The sequence below is a fragment of the Epinephelus moara genome, chromosome 2 (genome assembly GCF_006386435.1).
Source record: "Epinephelus moara isolate mb chromosome 2, YSFRI_EMoa_1.0, whole genome shotgun sequence".
Classification (NCBI taxonomy): domain Eukaryota; kingdom Metazoa; phylum Chordata; class Actinopteri; order Perciformes; family Serranidae; genus Epinephelus; species Epinephelus moara.
Window position 1 is genome coordinate 29014238 of NC_065507.1, and position 19694 is coordinate 29033931.

The following is a 19694-nucleotide window of genomic DNA, read 5'->3' on the forward strand; positions in this document are numbered from 1 at the left end:
GAAACTCCTCCATTTGGAGACACAAAGCTCTACAGTACTCCTCTCCTGGCTCTCTGATGTGGGAGCAGCTATTGAGTGCTTTCCCCAGAATTCTGCAGAGATGCTTGACAGACTGATATTAATCTGATATTAATCCAAATGAAGACACTCTTGCAAATAATAAACTGGTCTGTTTATGCATACTCAAATGTGGAGGATGTACGTTTATTATGGACAGGTACTGCAGATGCACCGTGTACTGTATACACCTCATATAAGCTACAACTGTATCAGAGTTCTCACAGTATTTTGAGACAGATGCTACAATCCAGCTGCTTGACAACACATGCCAAAGATTTTCCCCTGGGAAGACACACTATTCTACCATCTGAATCTAATCTTATGTATATTGGTAAAAAAAGAAGAGCTCCATTCAAACCAAATTTATTTCTCTAGGGGAGGTTGGGTGATTTTAATATTGCATGTGCTGGTCAGTGATTTTAATCCCGCCTGGAGTGCATATGTGTGAATTCTCTACCCTGGTAATAATTAAAGCCCCGATTACCTACTGTTTTTCAGCAAACTCATTGGTCTTCTATAATTCAAGTCCCATCCTCAGAGACACCTTTTATTTTAGAATTTCATTAGCTCAGCACACCGATTAGAGGTTTGTGCGACAACAGAAAAAGTAGAAAAGTTTTATTTTTTTCTTTTTCCACACCTGATGGCTCCATACAGTCCTATTTTGGAGCCCAGATGATGAAAGAAAAAAGAAAGAAAGAAAAAAAAAACCTATTATGAGAGTTAAAACCCGCGAGCGCAACAAATGGGCTGATCTAATTTCAGCTACAGGTAATTATTCTGTCTTGGCTAGTCTGCCTTCCTATAACTAATTGTATGTGCGGTGGACTACATGTATTTAACACCATCACCTCACACACTCCAGTTTTCTCCTCACTGAAAAGGTATAATAGAAATTCAAAAAGAACCATTTCATAATTTGATAACACATATAAATAATTATATTAAAAAAACAACAACATTGAACATGGGATCCTGTACGTGAGGGGCACTTAACCTGCCTTGCCCGTGGCCACTTTTGCAAAATGAAAGAAGGCCAAGGTCAGGTGTTCGCAGAGGGCAGAGGAGATTTGAGGACATTTGGGGCTTCACCCAGACCTCTGTCAGGGGGTCTAGAGGATCCTCCCCTGGCACTTACTTTGATAAACAAGCTCTATTTTAATGGTTAAAAGTACAAAAAGATTGCAGTATGAATCACTTTATTTTCATTGGGAATTAGAACATGTTTTGGGGGGCCTACCAACATCCAATCGCAGGCCAGATTTGGCCCACAGGCTGTAAATTGAGGATCAATGCTGCAGTGTGTTGGAATACAGTTATGAAGGATGAGTTTTGCCACCACCCTGTCACCCTGGAATATTAATCATGTTTTAGGAAACACAGATAGTTAGAAGTGTGTACCACAGACGAGAGTTACGGTTAAACGAGTTATGTTTGCATGTGACGTGCTCCAAAGCATGCAAACAGAAATATGAATGACACAAGGCTTTAAGCAACTCATGTAAACAACTTGACCCGAATATTTTCCTATTAAGAATAAGGTCAAGAGTCCATGCAAATGTCATCTCAACACACAAAAAAATATTTAAATGCCCAATCATAATTAGTGCACCTGTTGTTCTTTGACATTTTGGCTGTTTACATTGACATGTAATTTGAATGGTTTCAAAGGGATAATGTCTCAGGATTTCTCATCATAATTACATACTGAATATTTTTTTGTGTATTATTTAACATGGCAGTTTTTTTTACCATTGTAAAGCTTGTAGGCAAGTGTCCGAGAGAGTGGAAAAACTTGTTTGGCAATTTCAATCTATTTTTCTTTTTCTTTTTTTAGATAAACACAACAAAACGCCCACACAGAGGTAAGAGAGCAGCACTATTGTCTTTGTCCTCTAATTGAAACCATTCTTGTGCTGTCTCTATCTCCACTTCTGTCCCACAGAGACTGGAGCCGGTGCCATCCTGGTGTGCTTTATGTCTATGTGCCAGTGTGTGCATGTGTTTGCCTTGGAGGCTGCTGAAGCCACTGAGCATATTAAAGACCTGTTTACTCAGCTGAGGCTCTATTTCCCTTCTTCCTAGTATAATACTGACACGCACACAAACACCCACAGAAAGACACACGCGTGCACAGCGCATGTAAAGGGACAAGTTAAAACAATTTATGGTAAAGAAGGAGTGCTCTTACTAAGTCTCTCTTTTTACAGCTTAACATAATAATGACAGTGTAACCTTTTTGGATAAAGCGCAAACAAAGACCGCTCCCTGCTGCATATAAAGTACTTGATTTTTAGTCGCCTTTTTTTTCCTATGGTGAAGACCACTACTGACACAACTACAGACGCCCACAGAGTAATGACACAATGGCTATGCTACAGTAGCTGTTTTTATTTCTTCTTCTTCCAGGCACTTGCTAGTTATCAAACTGGAAACTATTCTTGTGTGGGATTTTAAACAATTCCTCTGTCAGTCAGAGAAAAGCCCTGTTTGATGTTTATTAAGTGAGGATAAGCAGAGAAAGCTGGAACAGTTCTTCACTTAACAATATGAGTCTTCTTTCTGGCACGCAACAAAGGCAGCAGAAAATGTCAGAATTAGAATATCGCAGTTTTCATGCTTGCTTTCTGCTTCAAAGCAAAACTGGAGAATTAAATATAGCGAGGAAAACAAAAGCCCCCACACTGTAATTAGAAACATTGCGATATTTATCGCTTATTAATTTTGGCAGTATCTTTTTCATGTGTTCAGTTCTTTTTTCCACATCCAAATAAGGCCCAACTTCAAAGGGATGGTACAGTAAGCAAGGACGCAGGCACATGACACTCATCCTACTGCGTTGTAAATCTGTTAATTAGTGTACAAAATGAACTCATTTCCGGAGCCAACTCCCTATCAAAGACATGAGTGAAATACTTCTATGTGTTTGCTTTGGCACAGCGCTCGTGTCGAACTGCCCAGTGAACCAAATCCTTATCAGACACAAACAACCCGCCCACGCTCAGCTCTGCAGCTAGCCTTGTGAGATGTCAGGTCCACTGAGTGTATGTTTTATGAGGTGATCCAAGCAGCGTGTGACTGGCTTGTTGGCTGGGGACACAAAGCTGGTCTCTTTGAAGTCCACTCCTGACAATGACACTGTTATTGACTGTGAGTCCAGTGACTCACGGTGAAGCAACAGGCCAACACACGAAACCCAGAAAGCACAGTATCACTATGTCATCAGTGGCTTTTTACGGGAAGTAAATCAGACTATAGCTGGCAATGATGCTAGCGTTTCTCGGTAAATTACAGACTTTGATAGCTTGTTCTTTCATCAGTATCTGTTTTTGCAACTGTGAGTGAATGCATGCGTCATGTCAGCGAGGGTACACTCACTGAATGGGGTTAAGGGAGGAAGTGATTTTCTTCTCGGTGTCTGTGCCAAGATCTCACCTGCACAGACACTTGAGGGCCACGGCAGCTGCTATTCTCTTGCTCTTTGTATCTCCTGTCATTCTATCTGTCTCTGTCTCTGCCTGTCTGCTTTGCAAGGCACCATATTTTTTCTGCTACCTTTCAGCCTCCCTGCCCACTTACCTGTCACTCACTTTTAATTGTCTAGCTCAATATCTGTTTGTCTTCATGCAGACCCCTGTCTTGACATGAGACACTGTCTATGTCTGTTATGGCTGTGGAAGCTGTCTTCTGGAGTGCCCAAAGGTGGAGTCATTTCATCCTGAATGTGTAATGTGCATTGTGTACAGCCTAATAGAGCTACTTAATGCCCCCTGGCAGCCAGGCCAGGTGAGAGCTGGCAGTATGAGTTATCATTAGTTTGAAACAGTCACTCACACTGACATCAATGACTCTACAGCTCCTTTGTATGCAAGTGTAGCCTGTCACAGCAGTGTTACACACACACACACACACACACAGACACTTCATCACTGTCTTAGGAAACCTTTCTCTCTTGAAATAAAGCCTTATTTGAGAATAATCTAATGATCTACATACCTCCCACGAGGAACGTCAATGTCGTCTTTCCTCCAGCGCACATTTGGCTGAGGGTCTCCTTGTACCTGGCAGCGGAACTCCACCGTCTCCTCCTCCAGGACCACTTGGTTGATGGGCCTCCTGAGGAAGGTTGGTCGCTCTGCAGGATGGGTACAGGGGATAGACACAAATAACTTCATAATGTGATGCAATGGCTTTATGATGCGACAAGAGTTACCGTTACAGACTAAATCTGTGTGACTGTATTGTTTGTCTTTTGAAATGTCTAAGCTGGCCATGAGTGAAACAGTGTGACATTTTTAGCTTAACTTTTGTCGGATGCCCAATTTCTATCTTATTCCTATCGCTCGTGTAAAAAGCACCACAAAGGACAGAGAATGTCTGATTCACGAGGTTGAAATGAGTAGTAATCTATACGATAACCTTATCCCACTACAAAAACCTAAGTAAGGTGGCGGCTGGCTGGAAATAGATCACCAGGGAGCTGAACAAGTCCGGTGAGTATTGTTGTGTAGGATGCTCAGCAGAGTTTGCTTGCTAGCTTGATTTTCAAAGGGGATATGGTGGTTTGATATAGTATGGTAGCTACAATATCTATGTTGTATGATTGTTAATATGAATAATGAGGAGGTTGTTATGTTCTCTAGTGTGCTACAAATGGCAACTGACATCCACTAATATCGTCTCTGTGAGTGCAGCTAATATGTAGGTGGTTTGTTTATGTGACGTGACGTGCGCGAGTTCCAAATCTGACAGATCCAGTGTGGAGAGAGAGTGTCCGATGTAACATGGTGCAGCAGGATAGTTGGATGCTCCCTTGCTGTTAGGACACGGTGTAAATGAGAATATGCAGTGACATGTCTGAAAGTCGCTCTGCTACATCACTGAGGAGAAACAAAAGATTCAGGGGGACTGGACAAATAAAGCTTACCAAACACTGTGACTTGTGCTGTCTCGCTGTCCCTCTCTCCGACCATGTTGGTACCCACACAGACATACATGGCAGCGTCGCTCTTTCTTGTGTTGGAGATCATTAGCTTCCCTCCTCGAATCTAAAAAAAAAAACAAGAGAAAAAAAAAATCCTTAAATACACAAATAATAGATTTTGAATTAATTTCAAATGTCTTCATATGTTCTCCCCTTGTCCTCTTCCCTGTATGCACTGAAGCAACAAAGGGATGATCCTTCACTTGCTTCTAGTGCATTAAAACACTGTCAAGTGTGTTAAAGTGCACAACAGTCCAGAAGCAAGAGTCTCTGCGTGCCCAGAGACTAAAACTAACAGTGACAGTTCTTCCCATTGAGTCCTGGCATTAAAACAAATGGTATTAGTACTCACGGTGATCCTATCATCCTTGTCGTCAATTCGCACTTTGTCTTTCTTCCAGTAGATGGTGGGTTCTGGGTGGCCTCTGGGAGGAACACACTCAAGGATCGCTGGCTCTCCTGCTGCCACCACCACGTCTGTAGGGTTTTGTCTGAAGTCATCTCGCAGCACTGAGGGAAAAGAAAATGAGGAAACAGTTCAGGAAGAGTGCACTTGTGTAGCGTAGTATTGAATTTAAATGCCAAAATGTTTAAGTCCCACTTTTATAATGTTTTCCTGCATGTTAAGTTGTGTACACAGCACAGCGTGAATGTATGCAGCTTTCATTGTGGCTATTTAAATGGGATGTGCGGCTTCATCTGACAAGGCAAGCACAAGCGAAAGCTAATTGGAGCTAATGGAGGTCCCTGTGGAGGTAGCAGAACAAACACAGACAGAATGCCCCGAAGCCTGGTGTCATTCACATGTGAGAGCTCACAGGGGTGCAACGCTGCTTCATTTTGCTAGCACGAACACATTCACACTCTCACACACAACCAGATACGTGCTAACGGACAAAAAAACAGTAGGTGGTCTGATGAACAACTGTGGCCGTGTAGCTAATCACCCTCAGGTAAGCCTTTCATCACAGAGATAGCCTCTCACCCATTATAGTGTTTAGCGAAACACACAACACCAGCTCATTATCACACAAGCAAAGCTACCGTCACACACAAACACACATGAGCACACACATGGGACAGCACAAACATACTAAACTAGCAGGATCCAACTTCCATACCAATGAATGTACATGCATAACACCTAATGTGTTAAAAAGATACAAACTGGGGCCTCTCTCCCCCTGCTGTGTGTACTCAAACAGATCTTTCTCCATTTGATCTACAATAAATCTAATCCATGGAGTAGCACTTTAGGAATTTCAGCTTCGGCAGTGTCCATCCACACAACAGCAAGGGACACATGATTCCTCTGAAGGATAAAAGGACTGAGCTTGTTGGAGGATGTTTGAAGATGCTTGAGGAGGGCTAAATTAAGGGCAACACCACAGGTCCTTATGTAAATGCCACGTAGCACTGGGGACAATGGTGGGGAGGGCTGGGATTATAAGAGGGGATAACTGGTCCCTGCGCTCCAGGCTTCTCTCATCTCTTCATTCACTCTTCTTACCCTCTCTGCAGAAAGCTGGGCAGCCATTGTCTTTTTATTTATTTTTTTAGACCAAGGGGAAGCGGGGCGGAGAACAAGAGGAAGCTTTCAACCCAATTATCCTGAGGATGCACCGGGGTACAGAGTGGGACTTTTGTGTGACATGAATTCAAATGAAACCTTTACACAGGGGTAATAGAAGAGAATAAAGAAGAGGTAGAGGTTTTTCTCTCTCTAATGCAGGGCTGCCCTATAAGAGCGAAGGTAATTAGCCAGATCCAGAGTGGTGGACCCCCTGGCCAGGGTGGGCATAACAGCCACCACCACTGGGCTGTCTGTATTTGCATTACAAACAGAAGTCCTGCTGTTTAAAATCATAGCCTGGTTTGGACCGTACGCAGCCTGTTGTTTTCAAGATGGCATTGGATTTAATTGCTCCTTTCCATTCATTGCTGATAGCACCCATGGGATTCTGTCAGAATCAATTTCCTTTGAAACAGAACGGTGACAAAAGAAACACACGTTAGGTGCATCATTAAGGTGCTTGTGCCACGCTGTGTAATCTAATCTAATACTGCACGGAATGTCACAGTAAATGCATCCCTGCCCTGCAATCTAAACAAATACACAAAATGTAGAAACAGAAAAATAAAAACGAGATCAGTCGCACACTCCAGCAAATAAAACACAATATAAACACACTTGTTGAAGGCAGGATAAACACTGTGTTGCAAACAGCTACAAGCAAGCAAACACATATCACACCACTGGTGAAGGGATTATGCCCTGTGTGTTAGTTCAGGGCTTGCTACGGTCTGAACAGACACATTTACTAAGTAAATGAGGGGAGGGGCCAATCCAAATACACTTTATCTGCTATCAAATACTAACTACAAGGTCACCAAGGTCAACCTCCCACAATTACAGCACACACACAACATTCATCCCCTCAGTGTAACATTTGCTTGCTTCATTACAGTAAAAGCATGTATCTTTGCTATTGTTGCCTGCAGGCACATCCGTGGGCTGAACTACCGTATGTCAGGGATCATAAGGCAAGTGAGTGCTTTTACATTAGAATCATAACATGACTGTTTTTTCTGTTAATCTATGTGAAGTGCATCTGATATGTGTGCATCATTAAGTGGGTCTGTGTATTTGCTGTCAGAAACTGAACTCCGGCTCCAACTCTGAGGCCCCGTAGGCATTCAGGCCCGAATCAGCCGACAGACGCAAGGTAATTGCCTTTCTATCCCCCTGAAACACTGAGCTCTTCTTCCACTGAAAACATCTACACCTCCCATGGAGTTCCAGCAGGCCCCAAACTCTGCCGTCTTGCTTACTTGCTTATTAATATTTATACATTTTTACATTTACACCCTCTGTTGGCAAGTGCTACATCTGTGAATCCGGCTGCAGGCTAAAAAGAACCCATATCTGAATAATATTAATCTGCCTTTGACTTCACGTGTTTTATTTATATATTTATTTATTTCCCAAATATCAGAGGAGTGGGCTGATTTGAATGAAGGAGCATCAGGCAGGGGGCAAAGCATGGCAAATTTGCAACTCTTTCAGCTGGCACTGTTTCAACACCTCAAACTTAAAGGAGAAGGAGTCAGGTTGCAACTTGCGCTGTGAAACAGCCAAGGGGTTGAGAGTGGAGGTCTTTGCCAAAATAAAAACACAAAGAAGACACCCACACAGTTACTTTGTAAACCAGATTGTCCTACATTGGCAGGGGAGGCCTGTGCCAGCAACCATTAGGGAGGTCTGACTGTGTGTGTGTGTGTGTGTGTGTGTGTGTGTGTGTGTGTGTCTGTGTGTTCTCACCTAAGACAGACTAGGCACACAAAAAAAAATCCGCCCGACACAGATACATGACAGCACAAACACCCGGCATCGTAGCAAAGAGGTGGCAGGGCAAGGACAGGTGAGGAGAGATATTTTGTACAGTGCACCCTCTTCTCCCACCCAAGATATTACTCACTGAAGGGTGACACTGCTTGTCGGAAAGATTGGTGAGGAGCCTTGACTGAAGCGTCCAGCCTGCATACTGAGATAAGTGCTGACAAATGCATTCACCTACAGGAGCGTACCTAGCTTTGGTTCACAAAGGTTGCGCTCACGCCACAACACCACAGACTGATGTCTAAAACGTAATTTTTCCCTACTTCGACATTCACATCACTTTGATAGACGTTCAACACATACACATACACGCACAAAAACCCATACACAAAGTGTGAAACATTTCTTAAAAGCTGCAGGGCTTGGTATCTTTTTGTAATACTGCAAATGTGAATGTTTGTGTATCTATGTGTGGTTGTTATTACTTTTCCCTCCCTATTTACAGCAGAAAAAGACCCTCCGTGCTTTCATAGATATTCTCCTGGGTCAGGGGCTAAGAAACACAGAGAGAGATTACAACAGCTAGAAGCCCGGGGCCATACCCCGGCACCGACACCCACCACCTTCTACCCATAGTCTGATTAGAAAATAAACCATGCACACACACACACACACACACACACACACACACACACACACACACACACACACACAACCTGGGAGAGCTGTAGAGAAGTAGCTCCAAGCTATAATATCATTTCATTTGAGTGCTTTTTGCGCTTCATCCGGCAGAGTGCTATTACAATACCGCCATTTTCAATTCCACCCTTAGAGAAGAGAGACAATATATATGTCACTTGACAAAAACATACCAAATCCACTCTGTGTGCTGTCATTGATGTTTTGTATTACTGTTGACGCTGAAGGCAGGAGAAGGATAATGCCACACTATATATTACCACACCGTGAAAGGAGATGTGCTCCATTTGTCTGGATGCAAGGTTTTTCTCCTGCTCTGACTCGCTCATTTGCCCTCCCACCGGCCAGAGCTAACCTTTGCCCCCCATCCAGATGCAGAAATTACCCCCTCAGCAGGCGGGCAAGCAGCAGGTTCACACATATCCCCTATATTCCTCCACTGAGGGGTTGCAGGTCAGAGCAGAGAAACAGCTGCAAAAATATGGCCGGCTGGCGATGCCCAAGGCTGTACCTCCTCGGAGAACTGAATAGAGACTCTCATCATTAACACAACTCATCACCATCTCTCTCTGTCTGTCTTATTCTCTCCTATCACCATCAGAGGTCATTCTCTTCTTTCTTTTTCTTCCATCTTCTCAGTTCATCTTTTTTTTTTTCTCCTTTCCAGTCCCACAGCGTTGTCCAATGCGCTGCCTCTTGCCCCCTCCACTCACTTTCACTGACTCGTCGGAGCTTTCTCCGCACTGACTGCAGATGAGGTTTTGCAGATGAAGCCGTACACATGCATACCCCGATCATTCTCCATAGACCATGGCCAAGCCCGATATGATCTCCACCACCATTCTCCCTATCTGCAAATCCTGAGCTAAGGGATTGTAAATAACACTGTCACTTCCACAGATAAGTTGCAGGAAATATGGGAAAGAGCGGAGGTAAAGAGAATCATATGGCTGGCAGTGATACCATAGTGGAGGGAAATCACAGGTGGCAATATCATATGAAATGTGCATCTTTAATAGAGCCTTGGATGGAATAAAAGAGACAGAGCATGTGCGCGCCAGTGAGAACGCCGAGAGAAAAGAGGCTAAGCATAACACCACACAACAGGGGTTGACGAGAGGAGGCCTGATCAAGGTCAAACTGAAGAGGTGGCGAGGAGTACAAAGGTGCTGAATAGATGGGGCTGACTGTAAATGAATGGGGTGCATTCCATCAAACTCATGCCACATACTGTGCCTCCACCTCTGATTCAGTAGATAAGCCTAAACAAACATCCTTATTTAAACAGCAGCCCCGTTCAAAGCTCATTTTTCAAACAGCACCCCTAATTTGGCCTAACAAGCCCCTGGGCGGCACAATAATGACAGTGAGACCACAGAGGGCGATTCTGCTGGCCGATCCAGGAAAAATGTGCAGTTCTGCTCCTGAGAAACAATAATAATTAACTCTTAATGAACCTCTTTCCTTTAACAATGCCAACACACACGCATGCACACACACCAGCACACACACACAATTCAATTTAGCCTAATCCATGCTTTATGGTAATGTATAGCTCATTAAAATGTTAGTTAAAAACTCATTAAAATTCACTTGAAGAAGTAATGGCTTCATTACAGTAATATGCTGAAAAGCAAAGAAAAAGACAAGTAAGGACAAGGAGAAGAAAGAGAGCAGAGAGCGACAGCTTTCTAATCACTTAATTGTGTCTAAAATGGAATACATTTGCATAATAAATAACGACGTGCTATATCCTCCTTTCTATCTTTTTTCCATTCTCATAGCACTCTGTAATTAACAGGCGCTACAATTAAAGATGCATTTTGCCCTGAAATGATTTCTGGTGGCCACTCCAGTTTTCATTCTGTTGTCTTGTTTACGGTCACGAATGTGTTTGCGGGGCTTGGCAGATGCAGACAGTGCACGGAAACTGGAGCTGCCTGATACTGACGAACAATGCGCCCATGGGTCTTTGTGCCTGCTCTGATAAGGCATGATGTTGTGCTGATGCTTGTGCTCAGTCCAGAATGGACACTTTACAGCCGGAAGGGGGAGTAAGACGCGGAGGAAGGGAGAAGAAGGGGAGGGGAGGAGGGGGCTGTGGATGAGAGCGGGATTGATTTCCTGCCAATTCCAGCACAGACAGAGGTAGTGAGGCATCAAGATGGAGCAGGTGGGTCTGCTTCCTGCACCGGGTAAAGGAAGAGCAGAGAGGAAGTAAAGTGAGAAGAAGAGGAGGAGAGGAAGAAGTGCACTCGGGCAGACAGGCAAATGTCTCCTGTTAATGTCTTCTCTCTTAGTCTCTTATTGCAGTCCTATCTGAACATGATAGATAATATGGAGTGGGAGCTCCTGAAGTTTTGTGATTAGGAGTGTAAAAGTGGCTGAGTAGGCATATTGAGAGTTGAACAGTGCGCCGTATTTTGGGACATATTGGAAGAAAGCTGCCATAAGCAGTTGGAAAAGCTGCTCTCTACATCTTGCTGTGACTGGAGGATTTGATTTTTATCAAGAATAAAGTTCTGCAATACAAGCTGGCCATGCTTTCCTTGGGATATTAATGTAACTCTATTAGTCTCTGGGCCTCCTAGTCTGGGGAGACTTGGGCAGACAAGTTACTTTGAATCAGCATTGTGCAACACATTAGAAGAAGCATGGGACTCTCATTAACTCTGGCTTTTTAGTTATGAGTTACCAGCATCATATTTATTATGTCCAGGGGAACCCTGAGGTCCTAGAAGGTAGTCCATTTTTAACTTTACCCTTATGAGTAATAACTTTCTTATACATACAGAACAAACTACAAAACATTCATCTGCCATCCAGTGGCGCCCCCAAGGGAGGGCATGACCACCCTGATACAACCGCTGGCCCTCCCACTGCCCCTACCCTCTCCGGCGACAAATAGGAGGCTGACATGCAAATGTTTTAAGATACCTAAGGCATCCATTGGTACCAACCATGTCGGCATAGCTTTACATACTTCAACAGCATAATCAAGCTCCTGCAACTCAGCTATGGCTTTAAATTTTGGTGTGTCAACTGCTCCATCCGGCCACCCCTATGAAAAATTTCTGAGGGTGCCACTCCTGCCATCTTGTTCCTTTCCTACATCACCTCAAACAACGTCTTAATATCTCATTACTTTTCATCCTCACCTGCAGTGTTATGGCTAACATATATAACCCCCCACAGTTTCCACGTGTAGCTGCTCAAGTGTAACATACATCACATGTCTACCCGTGACATGCTGTTGCACCAGAGGAATGACTCTGACAATCTGCTGGATCTAAAAAGAAGGAAACAGTCTGTGATGTTGTTTGTGCTGTTTGTGCGTCTTATTAGTGCGAGCTCTGGCCTAATGACATTGAGCTAGTGACCTTCCACAGGGAAATATAATCCCCAGAATGCTGCTGAACTGTGTCCAGGCTGGGAGAACAGGGCTAAATTCCCTCAGAGACTGCACAACACACACACACACACACACACAAGCACACACACAGACAGAAGCTGAGTCGCTTATCCGGTGTGGCGTACTTACACGGGTATCTCTGGTGAAAATGAAACCCCCTGCAGCCTAGCTCTGCAGTCCTCTGTGCGAATCTTCATATAATCTTTAATAGCCCCCCCTTTTTTTCTTCTTTATGCCAGCCTATTTGCTGCAGCTCCTTCCGTGTCTATTTTATTGTTTTGGTCTATAATTGGATTGGCAGTAACGGCGAGCAGAGAGCCGTTAGGAGCTTGTAAAAGGTGTCACTCTGCTAGGGCAGCCCTGTTTTAATTAAGCTCTCGGCTGGAGTTGAGCAGCTTTTATCTAGCTTGGTGTGATGAGTCCCAAGTGCAAGTGTGCTCCATGCTGTACTGCAGGACAGGAAGGAGGAGGAAAGGAGGTGTTCACAACAGCTGTAGATAGCCCAGTTTACTGTACTCAGGCTCCATCCCTAGACACCAATCTAACATGCCTGGACCAAAAAGATACTGGGAGACATCATAAAAATCCAGTGTGTGTGTGTGTGTGTGTGTGTGTGTGTGTGTGTGTGTGTGTGTGTGTGCCATTACTGTGTGTCTCCTTGTGCTCATTGTGACAGAGCCCCACCCATCAGTGGTGTGCAGTCATGTGTGTATTGGTGCAGATGCAGAGCCAGTCCCACAACATGGCGGCAGAAAATGGGCACAAACAGGAATTTTAAATGAACACAACACTGCTGTAAATTCTAAACTAATCCTACTTTACTGTCCGGCTGCCTGCATGTGTGTGTGTGTGTGTGTGTGTATGTGTGTGTATCTGCATGTGAGGCTGATGCTGTAGGCAGTGCTGTACGTGGCATAATGATTAGAGAGGTGTTCATCACAGTCCTTGCCTGTCCCCCCCTCCTCAATCCTCCTAATGGCTTCTTCAGATCATCTTTCCTTCAATCAATACTGCCTGAAAGGAAGAATCCCACACCTAAGGACACCCGTTCGCTACTGTAGATCACAGGTGACACATTTTCCATACCGGGAATCATCCGCCGCATCTGGATCAGAACCTTACAGAGGACTTTGAACCAGTTCTGATATCCATCAAATGTAAAGGTCTGGCCATTTTCTAGGTGGGTGGCTTGGGCGGGGGGTTGATACAGTTAAGATTTGTGAGCAGAGCAAGGCTGAGGTCTGTCAGTGTGGAGAACAGAAAGCAGGCAGCAGATGAGACGGGGTGTTAAATCACATGCAGCCCAGATGCAGAGACATTTAAAGAGATTTATTGATCACTTTATAGATCTTAACTCTTGAGGAAGAGCAAAAATTAAACTGGATACGTGGATGACCTTTACAACAGCCTCACCCATGGATAGGGATTTTTTTCTTCTCCATCTCTATGTCCCAGTGTGTATACGTGTGAGCTGTTTATGATTGAGGGGGAAGAAGCGATTCACCATTTAGTCAGAATGTGCATCTGAAAAATTCCCCTCTGCACAACCAGCACCACTATCATCCTGAAGATGTGCTATATACTTTATGTGCGTCTGCTGAAGCGTGATTGAATGCTGCACATAACATCTAAATACTTGGAATAAATTGTGGCAGTGCTGCTGCCTGCTCAGCAAATCACTGCTACATTAGGCTCACCTAAGTACCACACATTCACACACACACAAATTACAATTTCAAGTGTCTGTGCTGCAGAGTCTGTCAGTTTGTGTGGAAAGCAGTTACCCAGCACATGGCAGAGCAAAGCACCAACAGCACTAATAACAAACTGATCGCTCTATACTGTGCTAAAAAAGCAGCCACTCATATGCAGTCCATTAGCCCACTGCTTAGATAAATAAAATCCTAGGAGACAACAAACACACACATGCACACGCAGAAGATTTACAGTATTCACATGCTTGTGCATTTATATGCCATGTGAAAGACTTCAGCATGTGTGCTGAAATGCTCTGACATTAACTAGCTTAGCAGAGCATTTAAATGATTTATTGAAGCTATAGCTTCTTTGGCGTCATTCTGCGGCGGAGCCCTACATCTTGAGAGAATCCGCATGACAGTCCGGTTGCTTATTTCACAATCCAATTCGTGTTAATTGCATTACAGAGGAGTAATTTTGTTAGTTCCATCTGTAATCAGCTTACTGCCTCAGTGCAGCTGGATATACCTGTACACCAGGCTTATGTAACCTGCGTGCTAATGAGGGGAATTTCATTCATTTCAGGGCACGGAGTAAAAACCCAGGATACTCACTCAGGTAATCTGTCCTGCTGGAACCGTCAGTGTGTATGTAATAACCCTGGTGTGTGTGCGCATGTGTGTGTGTGTCTGTATGCGAGTCAATCCATGCTCATATTATCATGCAAATGGAAAACAATCTGAAACACACCACTGGCTGCCATGCTCAGGATCAGAGCAGAGCGCTGTGTCTAAACCATTCCTGTTCTGCCCCTCAACCCTCCTTTTTTTTTTTTTTTTTTTTTTTTAAACCTCTCCATTTCTTTCCTCCTGGTTTATCCCACTCCCCCTTAAATTTTCTCAAGCACCACATCAAACATGAAGATTAAATAGTACTGTTTCATACTGTGCTGGTACTACAAACTTGTCTAACACATCTCTGTAGGCTGGAGATGCGGGGTTAATCATTTAGGCAAAGGAACAAAGTTAATGAGGCAACTTCTAATCCGAAGCTATTTGGAGTTCTGTCAACAGTATTGACTGCACTGCAGATGGGATAAGATATTGTTGGAGGGCACCGATGACCTACATAGCAAGGACAAGACAGTGGCTCAACAGCAGCACAGCACAGTGATCCCACAGCTCTCCAGGGCACAGATTCTGCAGCAAAGACACAAACGCTAAAACGACACTGTATGTGTGTGTGGGCGCACACAGGCAAGCATTTCCGCTTCCACCCACACAGTGTCCTTTATCTTTCCAGTCCTCAGCTTTCATATCACCCTGTAGCAGAACCCATTTTGCTATATACCACTATTACCACTAGCTGCTGTGCAACACACAATCAATACTGATTTCACCTGGCAATTAGCTAATAATTCAAGGAGCTAGAGCTATTGAGCCAGAACTGCTAAAGATAGACGGTGGGAAGGGGGTGGAGTGGGTATAGCTGTGGCCTGCCACATGTCTGCTTTGAATGATGCTCATAAGTGTTTAATATTGAAGCTTGGTGCATGTGTCTAGTAAAAGTGAGAAGATAAAATCAAATGTGTTCTAACCACAGAGAACATTAAGGACGTTAAGGAGCATTTGGCTGATAAGACGCAACATGGTTTTATCGCTCTACCATGATTGGAATGCAGACACAGTTAAGACATGAAGTGGTCATTGGCAATCTATAATTGAGGAAAGCTTTATTGGTTTTTAAATCTCTAAAATCATAATTCTTAACTCCTAAAAATGTCCAAGTAATATGTTACTTATCATACAGAAAATATAGACAGGGATTGATCCAACTCATTCAAAGGCTAACTGAGGCTAGATAATTCGATGCGAAGAAAATCAAGTACCATATATTTTTGAACAAATACCTCAATATTGATTGATATTGTTAAGTTTATGAAAATACATTATTGTAATGCTGCATTTAAAATTGGAAAAAGACATTTACAATATTACCATATCTAAAGCTAGACTTGTTAATATGGACAATTGAGTTTCCAATGATTAATGAATAATGAACTCATATGTACTTGGATTGAAATTCCTGATTTCCCAAAGATGAGTTCCACATTACATTTGAAAACACCAAGTAAACGTTACGAAATTACAACTCATAACATAAACCTTAACCGCAATGTCTTGTTTGATGTATCTTAAAAAACATGCATTACTTGAATTGGATATTATGCCTGCTACTACTCCTAAAGATAATAACCACAAATGCTACTGGTTTCATGGCACAGACCTTTTACAGTAAACATAGCCTCTGAGCTGTCCTAAAAGTCAGTTCAATTCTGAAGACAATTCCATCTAATGCTTAGATCAAAGGTGACAATTCTTGCCATTTAAGCGGCAAGGCACTTTTTTTTTTCTTTGATTAATTCCAGGTCCTTGAAAGGTCACTGTGGTACAATGACATTTGAAATCGTCATGTCTAACCCCAGAAAGCGGGGCGTTGGGGAGCCATTAGGAGGGACTGTAGTTGGGGTGGACATTAAGTGTGGCTGCAGACACCATTTGAGCTGTTTTTCTTGCCTCTGCTGGAATCCCTGATTGCACACAGTATCTGCACTCTCAGATCAGTGGGGGTGGCTGACACACATATCTATGATACAGGCAAACACGTACAGACCCTAACTCACACGCACATGCACACACACACGCAGATGCTATAAACCCCCTGTATGTCTGAACACAGAAACAACCAGACGCACTGTCCCCTGGGTAATGAAAGAGCATTGTGAGACTGTGGTTGCTGTAAAACCCAATTAGTGGTTTTATCAGTTCTTTCAGTTAGAGCCACACATTGAGATAACAGCCTCCACAAGATTGTGTTTTGACTGTCTAGCGGTCTGCCCCCTGCTGGACACACACGGCCAAACAGGTACATGTTGAGATTTAGGGGGTACAGGGGGATAAATTACTGTGATCATGCATTCCGAGTTAATGTGTTCTCCATAGGAGGTTTAATCAAGATAAATGAGTGTAAAATCACTGCATGCCTGTTTTGGCAAAGGCTAATTCATAAAACTATACATGAAGTAAGAGACAAAGCCTTCCCTGATAATCAACAACCAGCCACACACCAAGAACCACATGTGTATCTTTCAAAATAAATCATCACAAATTTACATCTTAGTTGATGCAAGAAAATCATCTGCCTCTATATCGCATGTAATTAAACCAAGATCATGTCTGTTTCCGGTTTCTGCTCAGCACATCTCAGAGCTGGATTTCTTGCCTTCGAATGACTGTAGCTGCAGAATGAAGCGGTGGCTGACAGCGTCACAACACCAGCCTTATCCCTGTCTTCAAACACCTCCATCTCCCACAGCCACATAAAAGAGCAGAACAGAGTGGTGGCAATCGCAGCCGCCGTGCTGTGCAAGCCTCTGCTCCACCGCAGCCGTCAAAAGAGCTACTTCTGTATTCATGTGCCGCATCATTCTGGGCTCTTTGATGGCACAGATCACTGTCAAGATGCTGAGGCTTCCAACAAATGTACTGTATGGCTGGAGAATAGTGTAAAAACACACAGGATTCTGCATTCAGTGGGAAAGCACATAAAAGCATTGTGCACAAGTGTGTCCTGTTTGTAGTGTGTAATTGTGTGACCCTGATTTGGACCATTTGATTAGTATAGATTAGCTAATCATTTTCAAATTGCATTAGCATTATTGAATATTAAATGTCATCTTAGTGACTTTTCTCCCAATATTATTGACTTCACTGAAACTGAAGCTGGCCCTGCTCAATAGGAGTTGGAGCTAAGTACCAATCCAGTCAAGAGACAGAGACAGAGAGGCAGACAGAGAAACACAGTGAAGTGTTTTTTTTTTCACCATCTTTCATTATTCAGCCTCAAGCCATGAATAACTGAATAACTGAATCCATGATAGCAGGGATGGAGGGCTGTATTTTCATACAGCATGTCTGAATGTGGGGGAAGCATAACAAGCCACAAGAAAGCATTTTCCTCCTCCAAAAGAGGTCTTTAAATGAAGAGCTAGGAGCTCCACTCATGCATGACTGCTTCCTCTCCGTCCATTTCAGCATGGACCTCTGCACCCTCGCCCTTTTACTGGATGCGCTCAAAAAATAATAATCATGCTTAAAATGTCTACTACTTCGAAGAAGTGTCTTACATTAATGAGCCATTGAAGATGGTGTGGTCAATGGGAGAACCATTGTTATTACAGCTACAATTAGGAAGCGACCAGAATGGTCAGACCCTGCTCCAGAGGTAACCCACACACACACAGTGCGTCTGCTCCACGGACTGCTGCTGAATTAAATATGAGGGCAGGAGAGGAGAGGCGGAGAAATGGGAGGGGAAAAGAAGGAGGGAGATAAGAGGAGATGGGGCAAAGAGCCTCTGTTTAAATAGCAGAAAGGTGACATGTGAGCACTCTGCTGAGGAAAGGGACCTCTGACCTCACCACGCCACAGTGACAACCAACACTTAGTATTCTCTGCAGGAGTCTGATCTCACCAGGTAATTGTTGCGTGTTTCACATCAACATGACCCTGTAGCCGCACACTACTGACAAACACGCTGAAACAAACAGCGCATGTGTTTGCTTTGTCACATTAGAGTACAAACACCCCTTGCCCAGCTAAAAACCTATCATTAACGCAGATAATTCATGGCCACTCTTCTCTAGAGCACTCACATGATTGAAGTCGATCAACTCATTTGAGAAAAAAAAAAACCAGTTTAAAATTGCCTTTTCCAATTCATCCACTGATTACCATAATCACTTCATGGCTGACAATACTTTGTAAATGTGTGCGCTATTAATGCCGGCAATTATGGGAGCTAAATGCAAATGGGCCTGCCAGCATGGACAAACCCATCGATATGAGCTGATAAAGCACAAACAAACCCAATCTTATATTTGCCACCGTCGAGTGACCCCTCCCGCTCGCTTCATCATTATCCTCTTTGAGTTCTGTCCAAGCAATTGAGAAGGAAAACTTTGCTCGCGTTTCTACTCTACATGCCGAAAATGGCTCCTAGACCAATTTATAGAGGTCATTTTACTGTGAAAATGGATTCATTCTGAGTTCACAGTGAATGCCTTCTTGAAATGTAATGGCTGCTCTACTCTACACCACTCCAGCATCTGCCTCTAGACTGTGCCTCAAGCTGTAGATCACTCTTCAGTGAGCCCTCGCTGCACTGTCAGGCCGGCAAATTCTACCTTCATTAATAGCAGCCACTCATGTCTGACTTGAATTAACGTACAGGCTATCAATTAGCTGGGTAAGGCCAGGCGTAGTGTACTCAAGGGGAAAGGAGAGAAGCATCCTGAGAAGATACTGGACAGCGGAGACAGATGATACTCCATCTCTGCCATCATTACACCTTTTTTAAAATCTTTTCTGCTTCATTTTTCTCTCATTATCTAAATCTATTCACCTGCTCAACAGCAGGTTCTCTTTTACTCTTTTAATTGA

The 19694-nt window shown here is 43.5% G+C and overlaps 1 protein-coding gene across 10 annotated transcripts in view; it reads right to left on the reverse strand.

The window, feature by feature from the left end:
- Window positions 1–19694, reverse strand: part of robo2 (roundabout, axon guidance receptor, homolog 2 (Drosophila)) — a 183782-nt gene that overhangs the window by 72751 nt on the left and 91337 nt on the right. For all 10 annotated transcript variants that reach the window (XM_050062718.1, XM_050062743.1, XM_050062724.1 and 7 more), the window contains exons 3-5: window positions 5397–5554; window positions 4988–5108; window positions 4057–4195 (exon numbers count right to left, since the gene is read on the reverse strand). In XM_050062718.1, coding sequence (XP_049918675.1) covers window positions 4057–4195; window positions 4988–5108; window positions 5397–5554 — 418 coding nt within the window. The remainder of the gene's footprint in view (window positions 1–4056; window positions 4196–4987; window positions 5109–5396; window positions 5555–19694) is intronic.